We start from the raw sequence: 27123 nt of genomic DNA, 5'->3' as shown, positions 1-27123 counted from the left end.
CTATCCCAGCCTAATTTTTCATGGTTTTTTTTTCCATTTAGAAATCCCAAGGAAGATCACTGGGCACTGAGTAGCGGCCTCCCTACTTATGTAGCAGAAACTGGTTTTGTAAGTATTTATGTTGACCTCTTTGCATAACTCAAGAGTACTTTGGCCAAGAACTAAATATGTATGTAATAAATTCTTCATGGATAATCTGGGCTTATTTTCCCAGATAGGAACTATATTTGAATCAAAGAGAAGTTTCAACAGCCACTCATGGTGTGAGGTTGGCCTGAATTTTTAAAAATGAAATATGTATAAATTCTTGGATCACAGCCATAATATGTCAATCATATGTACTTTCAGTTTTTATTTAATTTTCAAAATAGCAAAATATACTGTACATTGACACATATTTTTTCCACAATTTTTCAGATTTGCAATATTATGAATATAGCAGCAGATGAAATGTTTACATTTCAGGTATTGTAAGCCTGTTCATAAGAGTTTTATATTTGCTCTGCTGGTGCCAGATGTGAACAATGAGCAGAATTGAAGCTAACTATTTTATCATGTTGTGCCTATAACACAGTCTGGCAACCTATCCCTGGGGACAATTAGATAAAATTACTAAGAACTTAGGGAGGGTCAATCCTAGCCTTTTTGAAGTTGTGCTGTAACTCCAGTCTAATTTTGGGCTTGATCCCTTCTCCCTGCCAGGCTGGGTGCTTTCCAACATCTGGCAAAAGGATTCTCTATATCAGGGCTGTCAAAATCGCAGCCTGTGGGCCGAATGTGTTATGTGCTGGCCACGCCCATGCCCAGTTTAGCAAAGGGTGGGAGTCATGATATGTCATGTGATGATGCTGTGACAATGCGAGTTTGACACCCCTGGTCTATGTGAACAGACAACGAAATATTCTTGAAATCTTTTGAACTACAGGCTAAAGTTTTTACATATTTCGGCAAACTAACATAGTTTCCCTTGCCCCCCAATTGATGTTGGAAGCACAGTTTAAGACATTTCCCGGTCAAAAGGATTAGCCAGTGGCATTATCATTGCATGGGGGACACCCATGGGGCTTCTTTCATGTCCCTGTCAAAGAGCTGGAGTGAATGATGGGAGTTCACCTCACCACACAACAGCACTTGAGTCTCAAACATAGGCTTGCAAAACTCCAACCCAGCATCCTAACCACATGACCCACTGCGTTCCTTACTAACATGGTCAAAGTCCTCGGATTAAAGAGCAAATCATCTACAGCACATCAATTTCTCTATTTCTATGAAAATCATGTTAAAAAGAAAACGTTGCACACAACATTTGTTTTAGTAACACATTTGTGTTGTATAAATAGTTTTATTATTGCTAGATCTGCAGGTTAGAGCTAGATCTGTTTAATACTGACATGCTGGTGTTTTAAGAAAGGCCCTGTTGATGAATCAGGATGGATCATCAAAAATGTTCTCTCAATGCCAATCGTCAACAAAAAAGAAGAAATTGTAGGTGTCGCTACGTTTTACAACAGAAAAGATGGGAAGCCCTTTGATGAACAGGATGAAACCCTAATGGAGGTAGGCATAATTAATGGATATGAAAATATAATGTGCGCTTCCCATATAATAGTTGTTTATATACACAATTCTGCAGTGGCTAATTTAACTTCCAGTGTGGCAAACAGAATAAACCAACCCATTCAGCACAGTTCCATTTCTGTGGTTGCCTTCAGTTTTGACTTGCTATAGCAGATAAAGAAACATTGGGCTGAGAACATCTAGTGAATAAAATTAAGATTCATATTATAAATTGAGTTTTCATATTATTCCTAATGTGCCTCTCCTTTGTAGATCCTTTCATGTGCCAGATGGTATCTCACTTCTTTCTTTATATTAAACTTGAACTGGCCATTGGCCATATTCTGAGGAATTTTGGAAGTTGCAGTCCTCTAAATGTCCTCAAACACATTTGCAGGATACCAGTTTTGGAAAAAGCTTTCCTTTTCTATTATTCTGATATCTTTCACATATCTAAACTCCAATTCTTCCTGTTTCCTCTTATCTTTCACTTTCTTTGCCTCATGTGCAATTTGTTTTTATTTCAAGCTCAAATTCTATTTGGGACTCCTTATCAAAGAAATAGTCCCATAACTTCCTGGATGAGTTATTGAGTTTTCACAGTCAACGTTATTAACAGATTATGACTGAACAGAACAGCCTCATCAATCCTGCTATCCAAAAATCTTTTTTATATTACTGCCAGATTGTTGTTTCTTTTTAATTTGCTATTCTCTGGCTTCAATCAATGAAGATAACCACCTTGAGCACTTCATGTTCACATGAAAAGGATGGCAGTGATATATATAAACCCGGGGGGGGGGGGGGGAATAATATTCAAGAGTATTAAAAATTGAAAGCTCAGAGAAAAATAAAATGGTCAGGTCAAAAAGGAGATAAGCTCCAGTTTAGTAATAACATATTTCTGTTTTGTTTTTCAAGTCCTTAACACAATTTCTTGGCTGGTCTGTGCTCAATACTGATACTTACGATAAGATGAGTAAACTGGAGAATAGAAAGGACATCGCACAGGATATGGTGCTTTACCATGTACGATGTGACCAGGAGGAACTTCAAGAGCTCTTGGTATGACTTTTAAAGATTTGGCTTTATTCTAATCCTCTCTATTCCTTATTTCTTCATTAATTCTATTTTAACCTTTAAGGGATTGAGAACTATTTGGATCTTGAGTGCTACAAGATAAGACCTGCCATTAAGCATCATTAGATAACAAGCATTGAACAAGGTTGGGATTTGTTTGTTGTTTGAAATCATTTAATTGTCAGAAAAATATGTTGATGGTACTGGAAAGTTGCAGGTTTTAGCCATCTGCTGCTTTAGATTCCAAAATATCTATGCTCATAACTTCAACATGCCTGTGTTTTTCCACAGCCAACAAGAGAGAGGCTTGGAAAAGAGGTGAACGAATGTAATAAGGACGAACTGATAGAACTTGTAGTGAGTATCAATTGTTGTGAGTGCCTTATTATGGCATCATGCCCTTCTTTTAAACATTACAGCTCTAAACTGGGAAACCTTTTATTCTGTTGCACATTACATAGGAGAATATTATAGAAGCAGATAATGATGTCCTAAGATCATAGTCCTAAGGGTAGGGCAAGGAACAATGGGTGGAAACTAATAGAGGGAAATCCAACCTGGAACTAAGGAGAAATTTCTTTACTCGGTGGAACAGCTTGCTTCCTCGAGCTATGGGTGATCCACCACTGGAAGTTTCCAAGAAAGGTTGACAACCATTTATCCAGGATGAAATAAGGACTCCCGCCTTGGGCAGAGGGTTGTACTAGAAGACACCAAGGTCGCTTCGAGCCCCATGATTTTATGTCTTTCTTGAAATGTCTCCACTACTACATATTAAGTGTGCTTCAGCTAAGGAAATATCAATTGTTATCATTTGATTTATAATGTATTAAGCAAAGGCCATACAAGGCACACACAAAAAGATTGACCCTATTCATCACAGACGTTTTTCTAGACTTTAATGAAAACTCACCTCATTATTTTACCCATGGGTTTTATTGAAATAATGAAAATTGTTTGCAAAAGTTATTCATTTCAGCAAAGCATTTCCTCTAAGAGAATTCTCTAAAACTGTGATGGCGAACCTACAGCACTCGTGCCCGAAGTGGCATGCAGAGCCGCGTCGCCTGGCATGTGCAGTGTTTCCGGTTCCTTTTCCGGGTTTCTGGCATGCATGCGCGCGGGGCGATCAGCTGGCCTTCGTGCGTGTGGCAGTGCCAGAAAGTAGAAGAGCTGGTCTTCCATTTTCTGGCATGAGCATACGTGCCGGCCAGCTGATCGTCACGTGTGCATGCCCAACAGTAACTGGAAGACTAGCTGGCCACTGCACATGCTGGAAACTGGGAGTTCATTTTCTGGCACACGCATGCCCCCTGGCAGCTCCTCTTCCAGGTTGCATCCCATACAAGTGTGCATGCGTGCATATAGTGCCAAAAAGGTTCACCATCGCTGCTCTAGAACTTTCCAATTTCACTTATTGACATGTTTTGCATGAACAAAGAACCTCATGTCATCTCAGGTAATATAGATTTAGCACTAATATACTATAATCCCTGACGGAAAAAAATATTCTACATTTTTACAAAAGCAAACACATTGCAGAGGAAAACACTGACCTCATCTGTCCCTAGTGGTCATAGAATACAAATATTGGTGGTCATGGTTCACTGCAAGAATGCATGGTTGCACTCAGTGGCGTAGCGTGGGGGGTGCAGGGGGGGCCGGCCGCACCGGGCGCAACATCTGGGGGGGCGCCCTGACTCGCCCTGCGCCGCCCTTTGCCGGACTGTGGCCGTCTCTTTCCTCCCGAGGAGGAGCTCGAAGGGCAGCGGGAAAAGGCTCGACTGAAGGGAAGCAGGTGCCGCGGGGGTGGGAGGCGCACCGGGGGCTTCGGGAAGGCGCCGGCTTCCCGGGGCGCTCCAGGCGGAGCCGAAGGAGAGCGGCGCTGCGCTGCGCTCCGTCTGCCCGCCGCTGCAACGCCACCGCGTCCTCCCGCTCCGCCTGGAGCGCCCCGGGAAGCCGGCGCCTTCCCGAAGCCCCCGGTGCGCCTCCCACCCCCGCGGCACCTGCTTCCCTTCAGTCGAGCCTTTTCCCGCTGCCCTTCGAGCTCCTCCTCGGGAGGAAGGCAGGAGGCCAGCATGGAGAGCCTCACTTGACTGATGCCGACCCAGGGGCAGCTGCAGTCGGGCCGCCCTCGCTTTAGGGGGCGCAAATTACTTGCCTTGCCCCGGGTGCTGACAACCCACGCTACGCCACTGGTTGCACTATAGATGTGGAATGGCAGGAAACCAGACACCCGGAAACAGGCAAGAGTTATTGAAATGATTAAATAACAGTTATTTAAATACAACACAAATATCATCAAGAATCCAGATTGAAAAACTGGCTATGAGTAGCCTTCCTACCTGACCATATCACTGTGAGGTTATAGATGATCACAAGCTCTGATCAATTGCAAAAAATAATAATAATAATAATCACAGGCAATGGATCTGTAAAGGGTTTGCTTAATTAATCACCGTTTACATAAACTGCAGTTCCATTTTTTGCAAACATGAGCAAATCAAAATCTTGGAAAAGTAAAATGAAATGCTGGCAAAGCTGTTTTACGGGAGAGAAATTGAATAGAAGTCTATCTAAACTAAGTTTAGTTTGGTGCATTCTAGTTATTGCATTGTTTGCTAACTCATGAAGTAGTATTAGATGCAAGCAGAGTCACTATTTTTATGCTGTTTCAGAGAGCAAAATTTGTTGCTTCCACTCTGGAATCTAAACTAGAGGTGCTATTCTTTTTTGCCCCCAGAAAGAAATGCTTCCAGATCCTGAAGAATGTGAAATTTACGCCTTTCACTTTTCAGATTTGGAATGGACTGAACTTGATCTTGTAAAATGTGGCATTCAAATGTATTATGAGCTTGGAGTGGTGAAAAAATTCCAAATTCCACAGGAGGTAAATAGTAACTTTTTTACAGACCTTTCTTCAAACCTGGAGATATATATACATATATATATATATTAAGAGTAATGAGCACGCTGTGGCTTTGTACTCATCACTTATTAGGTGGACTGTGGCATCTTGAACTTTCTACAAATGAATTGTCTTTGTAAAAGGGATTTGTCTGCTTGCATTATATCCCACATTTCTTTCAGTAGTTCAGATTAATCTCCAGATTATCCCAATGTCATCCGGCGGGCTTCCCTGTCTGAGAGTAGAATTAAACCTGGTCATAGGCCAACACCTTAGCCATTCCATCAAGGTGGTACAAAATAAAGCAAAAGCAAAAATCTCTATAGAAAGGGAACAGGAAATCAGCTATATATACTGAAAGTAAATTATCTGAGGGATAGTAGGAGCATCTTAGAATTGCGCATAGATTTGAAATATCCTGCTCCTTGGGTGATGATTGCACTTCTCAGTAGAACCAGAACCCATGGGAGATTCCAGCTGGCCAGACTTTCTGTACCCAAAATCTCTAATTGCAATGTATAGGTTCTTCAGTAACACTTCAGGTAGTTCTCCTCCTTCCATTTTTGAAAGCCAAGACGAGCACAGCATGTTTATATGCAAAGAATCCATCAGCCAATCAATGTTGGCTAGCACTTATTGACCAACTGTGGAGGACAGGGAACTGCCAATCAATCAATACTTGGAAGTTAGCCACTAATCAACTGCATACTTGTTTTTGTAAGCCTCCAGCCATGGCATCATCTAATCTACAGGGTTACAACAATCCTTTTTGGATCTTCATCAATCTGGAAATTACCTGTGAGAGACAGTTAGTAGCATAAATAACTATTAAGTCTAAGTTGGGACTTCCCTGGTAGCCATTTCAGGCTAACATCTTCTAAAACTTCTACAGTTTTGAAACTTACTGGATTCCCAAGATTTAGAAACCAACTGGCCTTGAAGGTGAAGGTCTAGGAGAAAACATCTTTATGCTTTTTGCCTTCCTTAGTAACTTGTATACCCTAATGCATTTTATTTAGATTATAAACTCCTTCAAAATTTTAAGTTCAGGTATGAAAATCTTAAGTTCAGGTTCAGGTATCAGTGATCCAAATTAATGAATAAAATAAATTATGGGGTCACCAAGGAAAAAAGAGGTACAGGTAGCCCATGATCTAAGACCACAATTGAGCCCAAAATGTATGTTGCTAAGTGAAAATTTGATAAGTGGCTTTTACCCCATTTTATGACTTTTCTTGCTACAGTTAAGTGAATCACTGCAGTTGTTAAATTAGTAACATAGTTGTTAAGTGAATATGGCTTCCCTATTGGCTTTGTTTAGCAGAAGGTTGATCACATGTCCCCAGGACAATGCAAATTTCATAAATGTGAGTCAGTTGCCAAGCATCTGAAGGTAAATCACATGGCCATGGGGATACTGAAACGGTCAAAAGTGGGGGAAATGGTCATAAGTCACTTTTTTCACTGCCTTTGTAACTTCGAACTATTGTAAGATGAGAATTCTCTGTAATACATTTCTCCTGAACATCTAAATACTAAAAATTGGATAAGAAACTTTTTTTGGGGGGTGAGGGATAGTTCCTTACCTCCTTTTGAGAAAATTGTGGCACATAAAACTTGGTTTGCACTGATTAACTCTTTTTATTTTCACAGGTCCTGGTGAGGTTTGTTTTTTCAGTCAGTAAAGGTTACCGAAAGATTACCTATCACAACTGGCGCCATGGCTTCAATGTTGCGCAGACTATGTTCACCCTGCTTATGGTACATCTTTACTGGGCTTTCTGTAGAAACAGTTTCAGTTTAGAGTAGGGTGTCAAACTCGATTTAATTGAGGGCCACATCAGGGTTGTGTTTGAACTCGGAGGGCTGGGGTGTGTAGGTTGGTGTGGCTAGCTCAACATCGCTCGTGTGGTGGCCAAGTGCTAAGGCAAGACTTCCCTGAGATCCTCACTCACTCTCATTATAATCTCCTTCCTTCCTTCCTTCTTTTCTTCCTTTCCTTTGTCTTTCCTCTTTCCCTTTCTCCTTTTCTGCCCTTTCTTGGATGCTCAAATGCAAAAGGGGAAACATTTCTACTTTTGTTTTGTTTTTCGTCTGCTTTGATAGCCCCTATCAAAATAGCCCCTGCCAGTGAAAACAGAGTGTTCCCCATTTTTAGCCACAATGGCCTCCTGCAGCCCTTGGCCAGCAAAAATGGAGTTGGAGCTGGGGGAGGGGTGCACATGCGGCCCTCCTGAGCTCTGTTTTCGCTGGCAGAGGGCTGCAGGAGGCTATCTCAGCCAAACATGGGGTGCAGGGGTACAGGGGTGCGCGTGCCCCAAGTTCCATTTTTGCTGGCAGAGGCGCTGCAGGCCGGTCCTTTGCTGTTTCCAGGCTGGGCTGGTGGGCCAGATCTAAGCACCCCGCTGGGTAGATCTGGCCTGAGTTTGAGTTTGACACTTTTGTTTTAGAGCCATTTTCAGATATAACTCTTACTTCTACCACTTACTAGATATAATTGTCTTTGCCGTTAAATTCATAACTCTCACCCTACCCCGAAATTCTTAGTTTGTCTAAGTATCCCACAATAATTTTTAGCTCAGATTTTCCAACCTCATTCTGGCTTAAGAGCCCAGATTCAGATAGTCCATCGTTTATCAAGAAATGAGGTGATAAGGCCAGAGGTGGGTTTCAAATTTTTTTTTACTACTGGTTCTGTGGGCGTGGCTTATTTTATGGGCGTGGCTTGGCAAATTTATGTTTCAGATTGGAGATGGAAAATAAAATATGCTGTAAAATGTTTTTTAAAAAGGCCAAAGAAAGCAGCAACCCGAGCTGCGCCTAGCTGATCCCAGGCGATCTGGAGGGTCCGAAGAGTGCATGGTTTTGTTTGCTGCTTGAGAGCTCCAGGGAGGGGCAGCAGCCGAGCGAGCAAGCCAGCAATCTGCCGGCTGCCAAACACCCTGCTCATGAGTAAACTTGCTCATGAGTAAACTGCAGATTAGAGGCAGCCGGCAGATTCTGGCATGCTCGCTTGGCTGTTTGCCCAACCCCCACCCCGGAACTCACAGGCAGCAAACGAAACTGCCGCCTCCTGCCTTCGTGCAGAGGTTTAATCCCACTTCAAAGGCAGTGGTTGCGAAGCCTCGGAGCTCCCTGAGCAGCCCATGCGTCAGAGTGAGCCTGTTCGGAGGTGTGGCCAGCCAGCCATCATTATAGGTTCGGAGACCCACGCCTAATTATCACTACCAGTTCTCCCGAACCGATCCAAACCGGGAGCAAACCACTTCTGGATAAGGCACTTTATACAGAAATCACAGTCCATAGTATTTAAAGCACTTTGATAGAAATTATCTTTATTTGGATGCAGATTTGCGAATGTCAAGTTGAGTTACTTAAGCATCCTCAAGGCTTCTGATTCTTAAAATATGCTCAATTACACACACACAAAAGCAAAATAAAGGCCAAAATGTTAATTTCCACTGATTCTGGAAAGAATTTTGTGGGTTACAAATGGATGGCTGCAAATATGCAAGTTCTTTTAAAATTTTTGAATGCAAGTTCTACTTTCATTTAATTTTAATGCAAAAAACTAAATAGCTTGCAATAAGAATATCAATGGAAATTCAACCTGTATGGGTATTTTTTTTTAAAAAAACTAACAAAATAAAAGCTAAATCTGACAGATTTTTTTTAAAATATCTGAGAAGTTTTTTTTAAAAAAACTTGCTTTGTATAGACAGGTAAATTGAAGCAGTATTATACAGATCTTGAAGCCTTTGCCATGGTCACCGCAGCTTTGTGTCATGATATTGACCACCGAGGAACCAACAATCTTTATCAGATGAAGTAGGTGCTCTTCTTTTATTATCAACATAATTTATATTCGGATCTGTTGTTTCAGAATAGATTTCGTATTAAATTCTACAGGCTGCTCCCTTAAAAGGCAAATGATTTTTTGTACATATAGGAAAAACCGCCTGTGTCCACTTACATACTGATGGAGAATTATGTGCTGCTTCTCGGTAACAGTTCTACGATTTCCATCAGTTGATTTTAACTGACCTCTACAAACAGAACTTAAGAAATTGCAGTCTGAAACAAATAATAGATCCCTCCCTTCTTTTGTGCAAACTACGGTAGTTAACCATTTCAGAAACGTTTGGTTTTCCTCTTGCATGCCCACAAGACTTTCAATTGTGCAGAAATAGCATCCAACTCTTCAGTGAGTATTTTAGCTCTTCGCTTTCTGCAAAAGCATCTCCAACCATTACAAATTCTTAAAGAGCAAAACTCTTTCTTGTGATGGCATCCATCCATTCACAGACCTCCTCCTCGCCCCCATACAAGGGAAAGCAACTACACTGATAAAGCCAAGGCCCAGTCTCTTCCCTAGTGGACTCAGCTTTGTAATAAAGAGGTATTTAAAATTATTCTCATTTCATTTTTTTCATTTTTTCTTTTCTTTTTTTAATTAAAGGTTTTAACAAATTTTACAAATATTACCTCTTCCCCTTCCCACCCTCCGACCCTCCCTCCCCCCAACCTCCCAGAGTAAAATACAGGGTATAAACATTTAACAATCATATGCTAACATAAGCTAACTGATTTTGACATCCTACCTCCTCTTGTGCTTTAATTCCCCTTTTGTTAAGCTAACTTTAGGTAAATTGTAACATTCTTTGTGCCTTCACTCATAAGCTAATTGAAATTTTTTAGTCCAATATTTATTTTGAATATAGTCAATCCATCTTCCTCCATTCCAACTTATATTTCTCATCCAAATGGTCCTTCAAATATGCTGTAATTTTGGCCATCTCTGCTAGATTTACTACTTTTAGCGTCCATTCTTGAATAATAGGCAATTCTCCCCTCTTCCAGTACTGCACCACCAACAATCTTGCTGCCGTCGTTAAGTTCAAAATCAAATTAGTCTCTATAACTGTACAGTGTGTAATTATATCTAACAAAAACAACTAGGGAGTGAACTTTATCCTCTTTTAAAGTATATTTTGAATAACCCACCATATTTTTATCGAAAATGCTTTGACTTTTTTGCAAGTCCACCATATATGATAATACGTAGCATCAGCACAATCACATCTCCAACATTTAGGTTGTAAATTCGGATACATACAAGATAACTTTTTGGGATCTAAATGCCACCTATACATCATCTTATAAAAATTCTCTCTCAAATTCTGAGCTTGTGTAAATTTTACATTTCTTGCCCAAATCTTTTCCCATGTTTCCATCATTATTGGCTCTTTGAAATTTTGTGCCCATTTTATCATACAGTCTTTAACTAACTCTGTTTCAGAATCTATTTCTATCAGTATATTATACAACCTTTTTATATGCATTTGACTCTGGTCCCTAATTTGTTTTACCAAACTATCCTCATTTTGCGTGATACCAATTGTCTGATCTTTTTTCCATCTAGCTTGTAACTGTCCATACTGGAACCAGGTTTGAATTACCCTTTCCTCTCTTAATACGTTCAAAGGCTTTAACTGTAGTACACCTCTCTCTATATTAAGAAGTTCTCTATATGTAATTACATCCTGTTTTTGTAAAAATCTTATCCACCTTCTTATCATATATTAAATAAGCGTGCCAACCATATACCAAATCAAATCCCTCAATATTCAGTATTCTATCCTCTGTTAGATCATTAATCCAATCACTAATTGTTGATAAAACTACTGCTTCATAGTATAATTTTAAATTAGGCATTTTCAAACCTCCTCTTTCCCGTATGTCTTGCATTATTTTAAGTTTTATTCTTGGTTTCTTCCCCGCCCAAACAAAGTTATTAATACCTTTCTGCCATTCTTCCAAATTTGCATCTTTTTAAAGTATTGGTATCATTTGAAAGAGAAATAGAAACTTAGGCAAAACATTCATTTTTACTGCTGCTATCCTTCCCAACAATGACAATTGTAGTTTTTTCCATTTATTCATCTCTAACTGTATTTTATGCCATAATGGTTCATAATTGTACTTATATAATTTCCCATTTGAGGTTGTAGTGTAAACTCCTAAATATTTAACCTTTTCTACTATCTCGCATCCTGTTACTCTTTCTAGTTCTTCTTTTTGATTTGTGTTCATATTTTTAACTATCATCTTTGTTTTTCCTAGATTTATTTTGAACCCAGATACTTGACCATATTGATTAATTATGTTTATTAAACCTATAGCTGATTTCCCTGGTTGGGTTAAAGTTACAACCAAGTCATCCGCAAATGCTCGTATTCTATATTCATAATGCCTAATCTTAATTCCCTGTAGGTCATCTGACCCACGTATTCTATTCAACAATAACTCCAAGGTTAAGATAAACAATAATGGAGACAGGGGACATTTCACTTTTTTCTTGAGATCACCGGACAACTTACAACATTGGGTTGCTCTTCAGTGAATATTTGTATTTTCTGATAGTCATTCTGGGAAACAAAGATGGTACTGGGGGAAGAAGGGGTGAATGATATTTGTTTAGCGACATGATGGCTTTCAATGTAAAAGAAAAGTGAAAAGAGGCAGAAAAATTATGATGCAGATTTCAGACACCCTAAACCCCGTGGGCACACCTTGTCAACACCTACCAGATGTGGGTTGAAATACTCCAGAGGACCACTAGATGACATCAAAGGGTTTCTTCTTCTTTTTTCTTTGACATACATTAAGTGCTTAGTGAATAGTATATTGTCTGGGTCAATTTACTTTATACCTAATACTAATAACAATAATAATACTATTTAGGTATACACGGTATTAATCTTTCAACTTTTAACATTTATGTATACAAAGTAATTAGATTATTATATTATATTATATTATATTATATTATATTATAGTATAGTATAGTATAGTATAGTATAGTATAGTATTACATTACATTACATTGTATTACATTACATTACATTACATTATATTATATTATATTATATTATATAACAGTATACATAATAATATTTCCCCAATTTCTAATTTCTACCTCTGTTTTCTAACCCTTAATAAAGCAAATCACATATTAAGAAGTATTCTGTATCTATCCATCAACTCTTGCCCTTTTTAGTATTTCAATTCAAAGGGTTTCTAAATCTTTTTGTGGTCTTCAGATTTTGCAGCCTAGATCTAATAGCTGTAGCATTGCTCCTATTTCTGATGCTTATAGCCTCCATAAATATATTTTAAAACTTCAAAAACTACCATTTTTAAAGGCTGAGGCCTTCCTCACATGAATGTACCACTCCTTGCATAAGAAATTATGTGGAAAAAGAATGTTACGGTAGATGTTCAGCTGTTCCATGGTGAAGTATATGCTTCTAAAGTATATTCGTATTGAAATATCTGTTTGCTGTTTTTGCTGTTTAGAAATTTTACAGTTGATATTCTCATTGTTTCCGTTATATGTTGTTTGCATGTTAGCAATAGCTTTGTAAACTGCCTTGGAAGCAATGAACCATAACAACATGTATCATAAAATAGTTATAATGATATAGCACCGGGATGGCGAACCTATGGCACATGTGCCACAGGTGACACACGGAGCCATTTGTCAGGGCACGCAAGGCATTGCCCTGTCAGCTGCCCAGCGTGCATGCACACGTTGGCCAGCTGAGTTCAGCCTATCTAAAGCCATTTTTTGCCCTCCCCAGGCTCCAGAGGCTATATAGTAGCCTGAGGAGGGCGAAAATAGCCTCCCACCCCCGGAGGTCCTCGCAAACTCGCTTGTAGGGCCATTTTCCTGAAGGCTCTGGAAAGTTCTGGAGGGCTTAAACTGGCCCTACGCGCAAACTGGAAGTCTGGTTTGCGCGTAGGGCTGGTTTTCTGTGCTCCGGAGGCTCCAGGGGGGGAGGCTGTTTCCCCCCCCCCCAGGCTCCTATGAAGCATCTGGAGCTTGGGAAGGGCGAAAAAAGCATGAAAAAAATGGGGGAGCGCATGTCATGCGTGCATGCACACTGTGGGGGTTGTGCATTGCATTATGGGTGCAGCATGCCCGCACATGATTCCCCCTGCGCTCTCCTCGCTTATGGTACGCGAGCCAAAAAAGTTCGTCATCGCTGATATAGCACAACTCAAGGAAATCATCATTTTAATAAAAGCTTTCATTGTCAAAGATTAGAGCAATGTCTGGTTACTGTTCTTTTACTTCCAGTCCCAAAACAATCATTTACAAGCTTGAGGATAGAAATAAAAAAGTATTTGGCATTCTCATAATGATTCCATGCTTTAATCTTCCCTGGTATTTGCTAACAGATCTCAAAATCCCTTGGCAAAACTTCATGGCTCATCTATTCTAGAGAGACACCATTTGGAATTTGGCAAGTTTCTGCTCTCTGAAGAGGTAGGTGAGCAATATTTTGAATGGCAGAAGTAATTGAGTGGATCCATGTTTTGCTTTTTATGAAACTGTGATTGGTGATAGACACAACTCAAATTTGATTGGAATTAATAATTGGTTTAAAACTTTGCACCAATTACAAAGCATCCATCAACTTTTTTTTCCTTCTCAGATGCAGGATTTAAAGAAGTCATTTTTTTCAGCTCCCAAGTAGCATAGCCTGTCTTGAGACTGCATTTAACTCCCATGTTAATATACTGTTAATCTATCTATATCTATAAATGGCTGTGTGTGTGTGTGTGTGTGTGTGTTTGTGTGTGTGTGTTCCAGCATAAATCTGGAACGCTTCGAGCAATTTCAACCAAACCTGTACACAGATGACTTACTCTCTGGAAAAAAATACTGTAGGGGTAAGACACCCCTAACTCCCCTCGGGGTGTGTGTTCTGTTAAGATACGGCCTGTTGTGCCTTAAAATGGTTTCTGCTGTACTGCCTTAAAATGGCTTCTACTGTACAGTGCAGTGGAGTTGCCATGGTAATGGCTTCACAGTACTCCACAAGGGGGCTCCCTCTGGTAAGGGGGAAAATCCAACATTAGAAATTACATTTGGTCTGGACATTTTCCCCCTATAAATAAATACCCGGGCTATGTTGGGTTATCAACTAGTAGAAAATACAATTGGCTTGTTTATAATTCAACAAGTGCCAGGTTCAATGAATCATTTTATCAGATGGTTCAAAGTACACCCATGCTTAATATTAATTGATCATTTAAACCAGTTAATTTGGAATTTATGCTAGAGCACTCTATTTCAAAGTTTAGATTGTAAGTATTGAAATTAAAAATGAGGGCATTTTTATACAGCGCCCACTTGGAAAGCAGCATTTCAAGCAGAGAAAAGCGAAGAAACCTTCAGCTAGGAGATGGGAGTGAAAGAGATGGCAAACTGGTGGAAGTGTCCTGAGGAAGGACAGGCATCAGCACACTTCAAAATCGAGTCTGCAAAATATTTGGAGAACAACCAAAAACATACCTACCATTTAAGAAATAATTCATCTGAATAAAACATCAGTAGAAACTCCTGCTCAATAGTTACAGAATGATGGATCGATTGGTAGAAAAATAGACATTGGGAAAGTTGGGTGGGGAAAGTTGAGTATGATGCACTTTGTTCTTCTTTATGTTGTTCTTTCCAAATGATGAAGGAGTTTAGTTACATTTTTCTATATTCTGAGCTTACACCAGAGGAGAACACAAGAGCAATAAAATCACTTCAGCACTAATCTGATCACTTTTCATTGGCTTCTGGAAAATTTTCCATTGGCTTCTGGAAAACCATCAGCAAAAGCCCATGGTGAAGTGTGAGATAGAATGTGTTTATATTTATCTATATATTTCGTGTGTGTGTGTGTGTGTGTGTGTGTGAGTGTGTGTCTGTGTAGGCCTTGAACATATGAAAAAGAATTAGTACATCTTCTCAGTATCTATTTTTTATATAAATATCAAATATCTAATTGTAGTAGAAGGAGTGTGGAAGAGCCTGGGGATGTAGTCAAATGAGGAATCAGCCTAACATCACTAGTAGCCACAAATGATTTAAGTCCAATGCCCTTTGGATTCTGTTAACTCTTATCTAGCGCCAAAACAGTGCTATTATTTGACTAGATTCTTGTTGCATACGCAATAAATGATTTACTTGGAACTTAAGGTGGGGCCTTGGTCTTCTGCACTTGACAACTAGGCTTTGAAGAAAGATACCATTAGGAAAAGTTAGAGGCGCCCAACATGATGCTTGATTGGCAGGACCAATCTTCCACTCTGATTTATGTATTTCTCCCTTTTAGTCCCTGAACATCTACCAGAATCTCAACAGGAGGCAGTATGAACATGTAAATCACTTAATGGATATTGCCATTATAGCCACCGATTTAGCATTGTATTTCAAGTAAGTGATTCATGCGTTAATTACTAAAGGGAACACATATGTTTGACAGTTCTCCAGAATATTGCTGCATTTTGAGTGAAACAACACAAATAGGAAAGAAATAGTAAAGTAGCTTCAGCGCAGGTAGTCCTCGACTTACAACCACAACTGAGCCCTACATTTCTGCTGTTAAACGAGACAGCTGTGAAGTAAGTTTTGCCCCAGTTTACGACTTTTCTTGCCACATTTGTTAAGTGAATCACTGCAGTTAAGTTAGCCCCACAGTTGTTAAGTGAATCTGGCTTCCCCACTGACTTTGCTGGTCATAAAAGGGGATCACATGACCCTGGGACACAGCAAAGGTCATCAATAGGAGTCTGAATTTTCATCACATGACCAAGGAGATGTTGCAATGGTCATAAGTGTGAAACATGACCATAACTCCCTTTTTTTCAGTGTCGTTGTAACTTTGAACGGTCGCTAAATGAACTGTTGTAAGTCGAGGACTGCCTGTATTCTTTTAAAAAATGGTCTACTCAAGAAGAATATAAGCCCTAAAGTGTTAGATGGTGTTGAAGTTTGCTATCTTTTTTTCCACTAGACCAGGGGTGTCAAACTCAAGATCCAACCTTCTGTAGATGTGGCCTGCTTTGTGGGAGTGGCTTGCTGGCCATGTGACCGGGTGGAAGTGGCTTGCTGGCCATGTGACTGGGTGGGCATGGTCATCTTGTAAAATGTGGTGAAACTCACTTAACAACGCTCTTGCTTAGCAACCAAAATGTTGGCTCAGAAACTCTGGCATTTGAAGCATGCAAGTCTTAAAGTGTCAAGTTACAAGACCCTTGCACCCCTAACCCTTTATATAAAAAATCCAGGGGTGTTAAACTTGACAGCTTTAAGACTTGTGGACTTCAACTCCCAGAATTCCTCCTCTCGCTCTTCATCTTGATGATGTGCGGACGGGTGGGGGGAGGGAGCTGGAACCGGTTCTAAATGACACGGTAGATTTGTGGAACCTCTTCTATAGAAGAGGTTAGAATTGGCAGGAACCCACCCCTGATTAGATCTAATCCAATGGACAATCTATATATTAAAGGGAAGTTTTTGTTCAATTTTAGGTAAGGCACAGGGTGATGGTGTAGAATCTATATCAAAATGAAATGAGCCCAAGAGTACCTGTGAACTCCTTTTCTTTCTAAGACTTGTGCTTTTACTGTTGAGTTACTAAGACATTACTGTGAAATTTGATAGTGCTCTGGCTACAAAAAAAGGGATTGGTTTTTCTAATTTGTTTGCCGTCTGCAATCTTTTTTTAAAGAAAGAGAACAATGTTTCAGAAAATTGTTGAAGAGTCAAAGACCTACAATGATCAGAAAAAGTGGGTTGAATATTTGTCTCTGGAAACCACAAAGAAAGAGATTATTATGTAAGTGATCCCTTTTTAAAAAGCTAAACATATAAATGGGAACAACTGATAACACAAAATGGCACATTATCTGAGGTTAAATATTTGTACTAAACTAGGTCTACCTATATGTGGGTATGTATATATAGCGTGTGTGTGTGTGTGTGTGTGTGTGTGTGTGTGTGTGTATGCATCAGTGATGGGTTCCTACTGGTTCAGACTGGTTTGACCAAACTGGTAGTAGTTTGGCGGCCTGGGTTGCTGGAACCGGCAGCGATCCAGGCCTGTCACCCCCCCCAAACCAGTTCTCCCAGCGCCGCCATAGGCGCCACCATCTTGTTTTTTGTTTCTGCGCATGCGCAGAGCAATTTTAATGTATGTATGTATGTATGTATGTATGTATGTATGTATGTATGTATGTTGGGTCTTTTTGTAAAAATTGGCTATCTGGTTAAGATGTACCAATAGGTTCTTTGAGAGAGTTGTGGATGGAGCTTAAGATATAGAAAGTTGAGAATTATTGATATTAAATTTTCAGTGTTCTCCCTAGGAGGAATTACTCTGAGTGCAGAACATATGCTACAGGTAGTCCTCAACTTACAACAGTTCATTTAGTGACCGTTGAAAGTTACAACGGCACCAAAAAAAGTAACTTATGACCATTTTTCACACATATGACTGTTGCAGCCTCCCCACAGTCACGTGATTTACATTCATGTGCTTGGCAACTGATTCATATTTATGACTGTTACAGTGTCCCAGGGACCACGTGATCCCCTTTTCCAATCTTCCGACAAGCCAAGTCAATGGGGAAGTCAGATTCACTTAACAACCATGCTACTAATTTAACAACTTCAGTGATTCACTTAACCAAGTGTGGCAGGAAAGATCGTAAAATGGGGCAAATGTCCCATTTTGTCTCACTTAGCAACATCAATTTTGGGCTCAATTATGGTCCTAAATTGAGGGTTACCTGTATGGTCATTCAAGCCACTTGGATTGGATGAGAAAATTCTAACAGCTGCCTTTTGGAACTAACACTCCTAGTACCACTGTAAATTAAAATATAATAGTCATAAAATCTTAATGAACTTGGACAATCTGGCCGGATGCTACCTGGAGGCTACATACTTGCCTACACACCATCAGCATATACTTGGAAAGATGAGGTTTTGCCCAGTCCTTTCTAAAACTTAAACATGTGTAAGACTATGATATGAATTCTGAGTCATGGAAAGAAAATATATTGCCTTGACATACCAAGGTGCCATACCAACTCATTATAAACATTTAATTCCAATAAAACAGTAGTGAGCACTTTGAAACAGAACACTGACCTGATGGAGATATCTAAGCCTTCTAGAGCTGTCTTTCTTTCCTCTCTACTGAATAGCTTTCTCCCAAGACACCATCCCCTGCTTCTCAATGGGTTCCTTTTGGGTCAGTTCTTCCTGGTACCCTCGTAAGATATGCATGTATCTGTCTTGGAGAGCCGCTTGGAAATTTGCTTTGGTGCAATGATTTTGCTGCTTGGGAGAATGTGAATGGACAGAGAAACCCAGATTCCCTCATTGGGTTTTTCCTTTTGGCTTCTTCTTTACAGGGCTATGATGATGACCGCCTGCGATTTATCTGCTATTGCAAAACCCTGGGAAATCCAGAGTAAGGTCAGGTGCCTTTTACACAGTGTCTTTTCTTCAAACGTTAAGACCAATCTGTGGATTGTGCATTTTCTTTATCATAGAGTTGAATCATTTTATCTTTGTAGTGTCCAACAAAGCGTTAAGGGTTGTTCTGACTTAGGCTTCCCAAGATCATGAAGCAGACTCCTCGTCCCGATAGAACCCCTTTCATTTAGTTTAAAGTGAATTCCTCTCCAGCAAAGTCCCAGCAAACAGTCTTTTATGAGATTTCACAACTACAGACCTTTATCAGGCTTGGAGAGTTGCAGGGCCGATATCTTCCAAATGTCATGCTGTAGCACCAATTACTTGGCAAGAAGTCAGGAAGAGATCTTCACCCTAATGAGTTGAACTGATTGTCTCCTGCAAACTCCCCTCCCCTTTTGCTCCTTTTTATTCCCTATGGGAGGGGCCATTCACCATCCACCTGTGCCTTTACTCCTGAGTTGGCCCTTGTTCCTTAACTGTTCCCTTCTCCTGGCAACTCCATACATGCGCACATTGGGAACAGGCTCCAGCTGTTCTTCTGCCCCTCTGATATCTGCCTCTGAAGGCAGCTGATAACTGTCAGATGGCCCTGGCCCTATCTCTGCCTCTGATGCAGAGCACTCGTCAGAGCCTTCCCCAGACTCCAGGACTGGCCCATGTTCCTCTCCAACCTCCTCATTGTCCGAATCTGCTGCCAGCTCCACTGTGTGAATGCCAACATCATAAACTTTTCCCCCCATGTACAGGTGGCATTACTTGTAGCAGCTGAATTCTGGGAACAGGGAGATCTGGAAATTTCTGTACTTCAACAACAGCCTATTGTAAGTTCATTTTTAAAAAATAGTGATTGATTTGCTTCCTGCCTCCTTCTATTTTTTCCCCCTAGTAACCTTTCTACTTTTAGAGGGTGAAATCCTATGCTGTGGGCATCCCTCCTTTGCAACAGTCTTCCCAGCAAGAAGAAGACCCAGAGTTAGCTCAATTCTGATTCAAGAGGCATCAGCACTGCAGGACATGCAAAATAACAGCCTTGCTAGAATATATAGTAGAAGCTATTTTGGGACCTTTCCAGGTGAAACAATAGTTTAAACTCATTTCGTAGTCAAAGAGAGATGAAGATGAAAAAAGGACTTATTGTTCTCACTGTAATATTTCCTCATTACAATGGGCAACGGGTCTGAGAAGGAATGGATCAAGGACAGATGGTTTCTCCTCTGTAGATCATTTCATCTTGAAATTCACCCAATTTCAAAAGCAAATGTAGTGGTCATTGAATAGAAATCACCCAAATTTATACATGGAGAGAAATGCTTTCCCCTCCCCCACTTTTCCATGGGAGCAAATCATAACCATTTATGTGAGAAGAAAATGAACTTGATTGAAATAACCTCATTTTTTCCCAAGACATTATTTTCCGATTCTCCAAACTACTCAAAATTTCCGCTACCGATTCTCCAGAACTTGTCAGAACCTGCTGGATTTCACCCCTGCCCATTGTCAGGTGATCAAAATTCAGATGCTTGCCAACTGATTCATATTTATGATGGTTGCCGTGCTCTGGGGTCATGTGATTATCTTTGTCAGGGTTTGTTGCAGCAATCACATCCAGAAAGTACAGACAGGTAACTGATTCAGCAGGATTCATTAACTTCTCCTTATATATAATCTAACACATAAATATACAATACCAAAAGCAGGTTTTTCATCATGGTAGCAAATACAAGCAAGCACAAGCAGAGGAGAGAACAGTTTCAGTTTTTGCTCAGAGCAGCAGACTAGTTTAGAGCTCAGCACAGACTCAGAGCTGCAGAGCTAAGCCATTCCCAGGTTCCAAACTGTTTCAGTTCCCATTGGCTGACCTTGTTACTAGTTCATGAATATATCTACTCTGACAATCTTTTGCGAGCTTATGACAGCAAAGTCAATGGGGAAGCCAGATTCGCTTAAGAACCTTGTTACTAACTTAACAGCTACAATGATTCACTTAACAATTGTGACAAGTCAGGCCATAAAATGGGGCAAAACTCACTTGACAAATGTCTCACATAACAGTAGGAATTTTGGGCTGGTTTTAAGTCGAGGACTACCTGTGCTATTAGCATGCTTTAAACCTTCCAGGTTTCTTGGCAACACTAGAGTTCAGACTTCAAAACTCTGTTTCTTCAGAGGATTTCATTAATGTGCCCATTCAGAAACAACTATTGCTATTTTTTTCCTAGCCTATGATGGACAGAAGAAAAGCTGCTGAGCTCCCAAAACTTCAAGTTGGTTTCATTGACTTTGTGTGCACATTTGTATACAAGGTAAGCGGATTAATGATCTGATCTATTAGTCCAGGAACCTTTACTAAGTTTAAATCACTTATGAAACCTCTTGCCCTCTAGGTGATTTTATCTCCCATCACTTTTGGAAAACATGAGCAATAGCAAGGGATTATAAGAATTGTAATCCAAACCATCTGGATGGCATTAAGTTGCTTATACTAGTTGAAGCAGATATTTTTATCACCAACAATATCTCTGCTTATGGCACCTTAAGTACAAATCCTTTGGGTGTTAGAAGGCAGATTTCCATTTCCTTTATTTATAATTAACCTTTATTTTTGTTCCCTAGGGGAACATGATGGGTAAGTGGGTAAGACACTCAGCTTGCCGATCAGAAGGTCGGCAGTTCAGCGGTTTGAATCCCTAGCGCCACATAACAGGGTGAGCTCCCTTTACTTGCCCCAGCTTCTGCCAACCTAGCAGTTCAAAAGCATCTTAAAAATGCACGCAGAAAATTAGGGGCCACCGTGGTGGGAAGGTTTTTACAGTGCTTCGTGTGTCTTTGGTGTTGAGTCATGTCAGCCACATGACAATGGAGACGTCTTCGGACAGCGCTGGCTCTTCGGCTTAGAAATGAAGATGAACACTGTCCCCTAGAGCCAGAAATGAATGGCACGCATGTGCAGGGGAACTTTATCTTTAGCCACTGCTCGCGCATGCACACTACAACTAAAATTGCTCTGCGCATGCGCAGAAGCAAAAACCAAGATGGCGGCGCCATAGGCAGGAGAACCGGCTCAGGGGCATGGCAGGCCTGGATTGCTGACAGTTCCAGCGATGCAGGCCACCAAGCTACTACCGGTTTGGCCAAACAAGTCCAAACCAGTAGGAACCCACCACTGGTGCAGAGGGTTTGGGGGGCCTATAGAGTGCTCCTGAGGGCTGGGGAGGGCAACAATGAGTGAAAACAGGCCTGTTTTTCACAAAAACGGGTGTGTTTTTGCCCCTCCAAACCCCCAGGAACACTCTACAGGCCTTTTAAACTCTCTGCACCCTCTGTTTTTTGCAAAAAAAAAATCACAAAAAATGGGGTGTGCAGAGGGTTTGGGAAGCCTGCAGAGTGCTCCTGGGGGCCACGGAGGGCACAAACGTTTTTTTAAAATTTACCTCTTCAAAATCTTGGTGAGTCTTATACTCCGGTGCATCTTATAGTCCGAAAAATACGGTAGGTTACGTTAAAAAAGCAAATCCTCAAGCAAAACAGAAAAATGTATGTTGTATTTCCAGTTGAAGGTTTTACTTCTTAAAAATAGCCTTTTCTTTTCTTGAAGCAAATTATGCTTTTGACCTTGGATAGATCTTTGCTGTGTGACTGATGCTTAATGCAGTGTATAAGAAAGGGCTTGTATTATTAATAATAGTTATGAGATTGTATATTTGTGAATGCATATATGAGAAATAAAAATAAAAAACTTTTTTTCCAAAAAAGAATTTATATAAAATAATAAAAAAAGAAAGGGCTTGTTTAAATGACCATGAAATTTTTCAGGACTGAAAAAAAGAGACTTGTAACCGTTTTTCACACTTAAAATTGTTGCCCCGCAGCCATGTCCATAGTCATGTGATCAAAATTTGGACGCTTGTCAACTGGCATGTGTTTATGATAGTTGCACTGTCACTGGGTCATGTGATCCCCTTTTTGCGACTTTCTGGCCAGCAAACCAGAGGTGGTATTCAGAAGGTTCTGCCCAGTTCTGGAGAACCGGTGGCAGAAATTTTGAGTAGTTCGGAGAGCCGGTAAATACCACCTCTGGCCCCACCCCCATCTATTCTCTGCTCCCCGAATCCCAGCTGATCGGAAGGAAATGGGGATTTTGCAGTAACCTTCTCCTGGAGTGGGGAGGGAATGGAGATTTTACAGTATCCTTTCCCTGCCATGCCCATCAAGCCACGTCCACCAAACCACGCCATGCCCACCAAGCTACGCCCACAGAACTGGTAGTAAAAAATTTTGAATCCCACCATTGCAGTAAACACAATGTAGAAACCAGATTCACTTAATAGGTGTGTTACTAACTTAATAACTGCAGTGTTTCACTTAGCAACTGTGGCAAGAAATGCCCTGAAATGGATCAAAACTCACTCAACAACTGTCTTGCTTAGCAACAGAAATTTTGGGCTCACTTGTGGTCGTAAATTGAAGACTACCTATAACAAGGAGATATTAGAGTTACTGGTAAAGACTGCAAACACCGCAGGAGGCTCAAGTCTTTGCCAAAGGACTTGGAAACCGTTCATTTGGGATCCCTCTTCCTATGTAGGAATTTTCACAGTTCCACCCTGAAATTCTGCCCATGTATGAAAGGCTGCTCAACAACCGCAAAGAGTGGAAAGCTCTGGCTGACGAGTCTGAAGCAAAGATGGCAGCCTTGCAGGAAGAAGAGAAGAAGGACCAAAAGACAGATGCTCCTGAAGGTTGGGGGGGGGGGGGAGAAACTCAGGATCTCTAATATTCTTTCTCCTTCCAGCTACTGACTGTATATAATATGACCTGAATAGTGTGAGAGAAATCTGAGTCTGATAAAACATTTTAAAATATCAAAGCATCCTATGTACAGGAGGAGGGTTAGTTTATTTTGCTATGGAAGGAAGGGAAACGGTGGCTCATTGGCTAAGACTCTGAGCTTATCAATCAGAAAGGTCAGCAATTTGCGTAATGGAGTGAGCTCCCGTTATTTGTCCCAGCTTCTGCCAACCTAGCAATTTGAAAGCATGTAAAAATGCAAGTAGAAAAATAGGGACCACTTTGTTGGGAAGGTAACGGTGTTCCATGTACCTTCGGCGTTTAGTCATGCCAGCCACATGACCATGGAGACGTCTTTGGACAATGCTGGCTCTTCGGCTTTGAAACTGAGATGAGCACTGCACCCTAGAGTCGGGAACGATTAACACCGTGATGGCGAACCTACGACACGCGTGCCATAGGTGGCACACAGAGCCAATGGTGCTGGCCAGCTGATTTTGGCCTTTTGAGGCCATTTTTCACCCTCCAGAGGCTTGAAGCCTCCAGAGGGCAAAAAACCATCTCTGTGAGCAAACTGGAAGTTCGGGAGGGCCTCTGGTGGTGGGGAGGCTGTTTTCACCCTCCCCAGGCTCCTATAAAGCCTCTGGAGCCTGGGGAGGGTGAAAAAAGCATGCCAAAAATTGGGGGAGCACTGGTCGTGCGTGCATGCGCACTGGGGCCGTGCACAAAGCATTAAAGGTGTGACACACCCACGCACGACCCCCCTGTGCACCCCCGCTTTTGGCACGTGAGCCAAAAGTGGTTTGCCATCACTGGACTAGCACATATGTATGTCCAAGGGGAACCTTTGCCTTTACCTAAGTCAAGAGAGGTTCCTTTCACGTTGGAAAGACTAGTTTGTGGCTCCAATTGCTCAATGGATTGAAGAGATAATATGACTTACAATTCATAAACAAGTTGCTTATATAAATAGTTCGAGTATGGATAAATTTCAATGAAACATGGTCGTCCTTTATTGGACATCTTTTATCCTTTATTGAAATTGTTACATAAAACTTAATTTTGTATTACTTTTGGCATTTCCTTTTTTTTAACACTTTTTTTTTCTTTGTTTAAAGAACAAAACCAATAGCAGAAATTAGGTTTAAAACACAGCTAGCAATTTCTCCAAAGGAAGTACAAGCTTAGCCATGCCATTTCACTCATCCTCATCGATACCAATTTTATAAACTTATCTCTTTTCTGTCAACAAAATTGTTCCTTTATAGCAATTCCAAAATCCAATCAATTTTGACTTTCCCCACTCAGTTCAGGTAGCTTCTATTTCATCTGATGACGATCCTGCAATTAAAACAGTGCCTGGCAGGCAAACATTAAGTAGATGGTTCTTCATAGCCAATTCTTAAATTGACACCCATTGAAGATCTCAGCTAACCATTGCTTTTTTTTCTTTGTGCAGCACCGATGGCCAATGGAGGACCTGTTACCTCGTCTTCAACTTGTTGCATTATTTAAATTAACGTTATAAGATTACAATAGGCCAACAGTACTTAAGGGCGGTTTCACAAATGCCGCATCTGAACGAGATTTGCCAGGTATACAGATGAACCAGAGCCATAGCCATGTGGATCTAGAGAAGCACATATGTAGTTTCAAATGTGCTGCATGTATACGTCTCCTTGAAAAACTGAAGATATACATAGCTACGTAGCTGAAGATGCTCCAATATGTTCTAAAGTTGTCCTGGAACATGACATGTATATATGTTTGAGCTGCATGAACATTCTGTGTCACTAAACTAACTCCCTGTCTCCTGTGGTATTTTGTGGCTATATTATTAGAAATCTAGAATAATCTGTTTCTCAAGATTGTTTTATAAAATCAAGGGCCAATCATGGCTGAAGTAGTTTGAAATCAAGCAGACTCCCAACAAAGCTTTGGAGGATGTAAGGTGCTCTCGTCAATAACCTGTACAATGAATAATTTCAGCGGAGACTATATGAAGGCGAGACGAATCTGTAGATGGGATGCAATCAGCCATCAAAGGGAGAAAAATGAAGTCTATTCCCATGCAAATCACTGGGGAACAGACCCACCATAATCACAAATCCTGCTTCTGCAAGACATTAAGTTGCAGTCCTTGTTTCAAATGTAGAAGGACTAAAGCAGAGGTGTCAAACTCACGGCATCACGGCGATGTCATATGATACATTGGAACTTTTTCCCACTTTGCTAAATCGGGCGTGGGCATGGTCAGTGCATGACACATCTGGCCCCGGGCCAGAAGTTTGACAGCCATGATCTAAAGCTTCAAATTTGGCCTTGGACATTAGCCTTATTCTTACAGAATACTTCCTTCTTGTATTGAGTAAATCCCAGGTTAAAACACATAAAGTAAATAAGTAAATCCCAGGTTAAAACACATAAACACACACACATAAACAGTGAGGCTTCCTTTCAGATGCAAAACAATTATTTGTTGTCAGCAGTTTTTGCTTATAGACCAAAATAAATGCTAGAACTGTCCAGAAGAGCTGGTGATTATTGGCAAATGCAGTTTATTTTCATGTCAAGGATATAATGGGGAAGCAGAGCATATAAGCGTTTGATTTGACATTTTTTAAAATTTATATTTATTGGCTGCCCAACTCCAGTGAAATAAAATAAATTCTGTAAAAACATATGAAGAGTTGGGGACTGAGCCATCCAGAATTATAATTTAGTACTATTGAATGAAATAGAACTGAAACTGTGGATAAGCAAATTGCTTTTCCATCACAAAGGAATATGGAAATAAATATGGAAGAGCAAGTACATTAGCCTGGTAGCTAAATACAAATTATTCCACATTATCATGTTTTCCTATGGCTGAACCATGAAAAAACTAGACTTGCTCAAGCTGTGGTTTTAAAGGTTCCTGAACATTCCTTGGTCACCAAAGGTGACAAAAGTACTGTATACTCCATAACACTGCTGTGCAAAATCATAAAACTCTTAACTTACAGTACTTATTTCAGTCATGCCATCCGATCAAATTCATTGGGAAAGGAAGCTATTCTTGGAATAGCTATTCTCCAATAGCGGTAAGAGGAAATGATGCTGCCAAAAAACAGGGTGAGTAGATACTATCAAAGTCACCCCCTGCCAGAGCATAAAGCAAATTTAAAAAGCCATACGAGATCAGAAAATGTGTAGAGCTGGTCCATAGAATTATGAAGAATCAGGCATCATTGAATGGATAGCATCAACATATTACAAATAGGATAGCAAGGCTAAAGACTAGTTTCTGGTAACGGACTGTATAATTGTAGTTAAATCTCACAAGCGTGTGTACAAATTTAAATTGAACAAAGTTATTTTTAAAAATAAAACATTTAAAAACCTTCCATTTATTCATTTACCTGCCTTAAATCTTTCAAATAGTGTTTTTTCTCAGCATATGCCATGTCTATGGAAAACT

The 27123-nt window shown here is 40.4% G+C and overlaps 1 protein-coding gene across 1 annotated transcript in view; it reads left to right on the top strand.

Moving 5' to 3' along the window:
* PDE6B (phosphodiesterase 6B) overlaps positions 1 to 24795 on the top strand; it is a gene marked incomplete at both ends in the record, with an annotated part of 39521 nt that extends 14726 nt beyond the window's left edge. The window contains 16 exons of the mRNA XM_081943843.1: positions 42 to 108; positions 418 to 465; positions 1408 to 1557; positions 2479 to 2622; positions 2929 to 2994; positions 5381 to 5527; positions 7199 to 7306; positions 9264 to 9373; positions 13790 to 13877; positions 15721 to 15821; positions 17119 to 17226; positions 18809 to 18872; positions 19622 to 19696; positions 21095 to 21178; positions 23461 to 23614; positions 24782 to 24795. Of these exons, the coding sequence (XP_081799969.1) occupies positions 42 to 108; positions 418 to 465; positions 1408 to 1557; positions 2479 to 2622; positions 2929 to 2994; positions 5381 to 5527; positions 7199 to 7306; positions 9264 to 9373; positions 13790 to 13877; positions 15721 to 15821; positions 17119 to 17226; positions 18809 to 18872; positions 19622 to 19696; positions 21095 to 21178; positions 23461 to 23614; positions 24782 to 24795 (1528 nt within the window). The remainder of the gene's footprint in view (positions 1 to 41; positions 109 to 417; positions 466 to 1407; positions 1558 to 2478; positions 2623 to 2928; positions 2995 to 5380; positions 5528 to 7198; positions 7307 to 9263; positions 9374 to 13789; positions 13878 to 15720; positions 15822 to 17118; positions 17227 to 18808; positions 18873 to 19621; positions 19697 to 21094; positions 21179 to 23460; positions 23615 to 24781) is intronic.
* Positions 24796 to 27123: the final 2328 nt, after the last annotated feature.

Source organism: Natrix helvetica (genome assembly GCF_964273705.1).
Source record: "Natrix helvetica genome assembly, chromosome: 2".
NCBI lineage: Eukaryota > Metazoa > Chordata > Lepidosauria > Squamata > Natricidae > Natrix > Natrix helvetica.
This window is presented reverse-complemented; position numbering and strand designations above follow the sequence as displayed.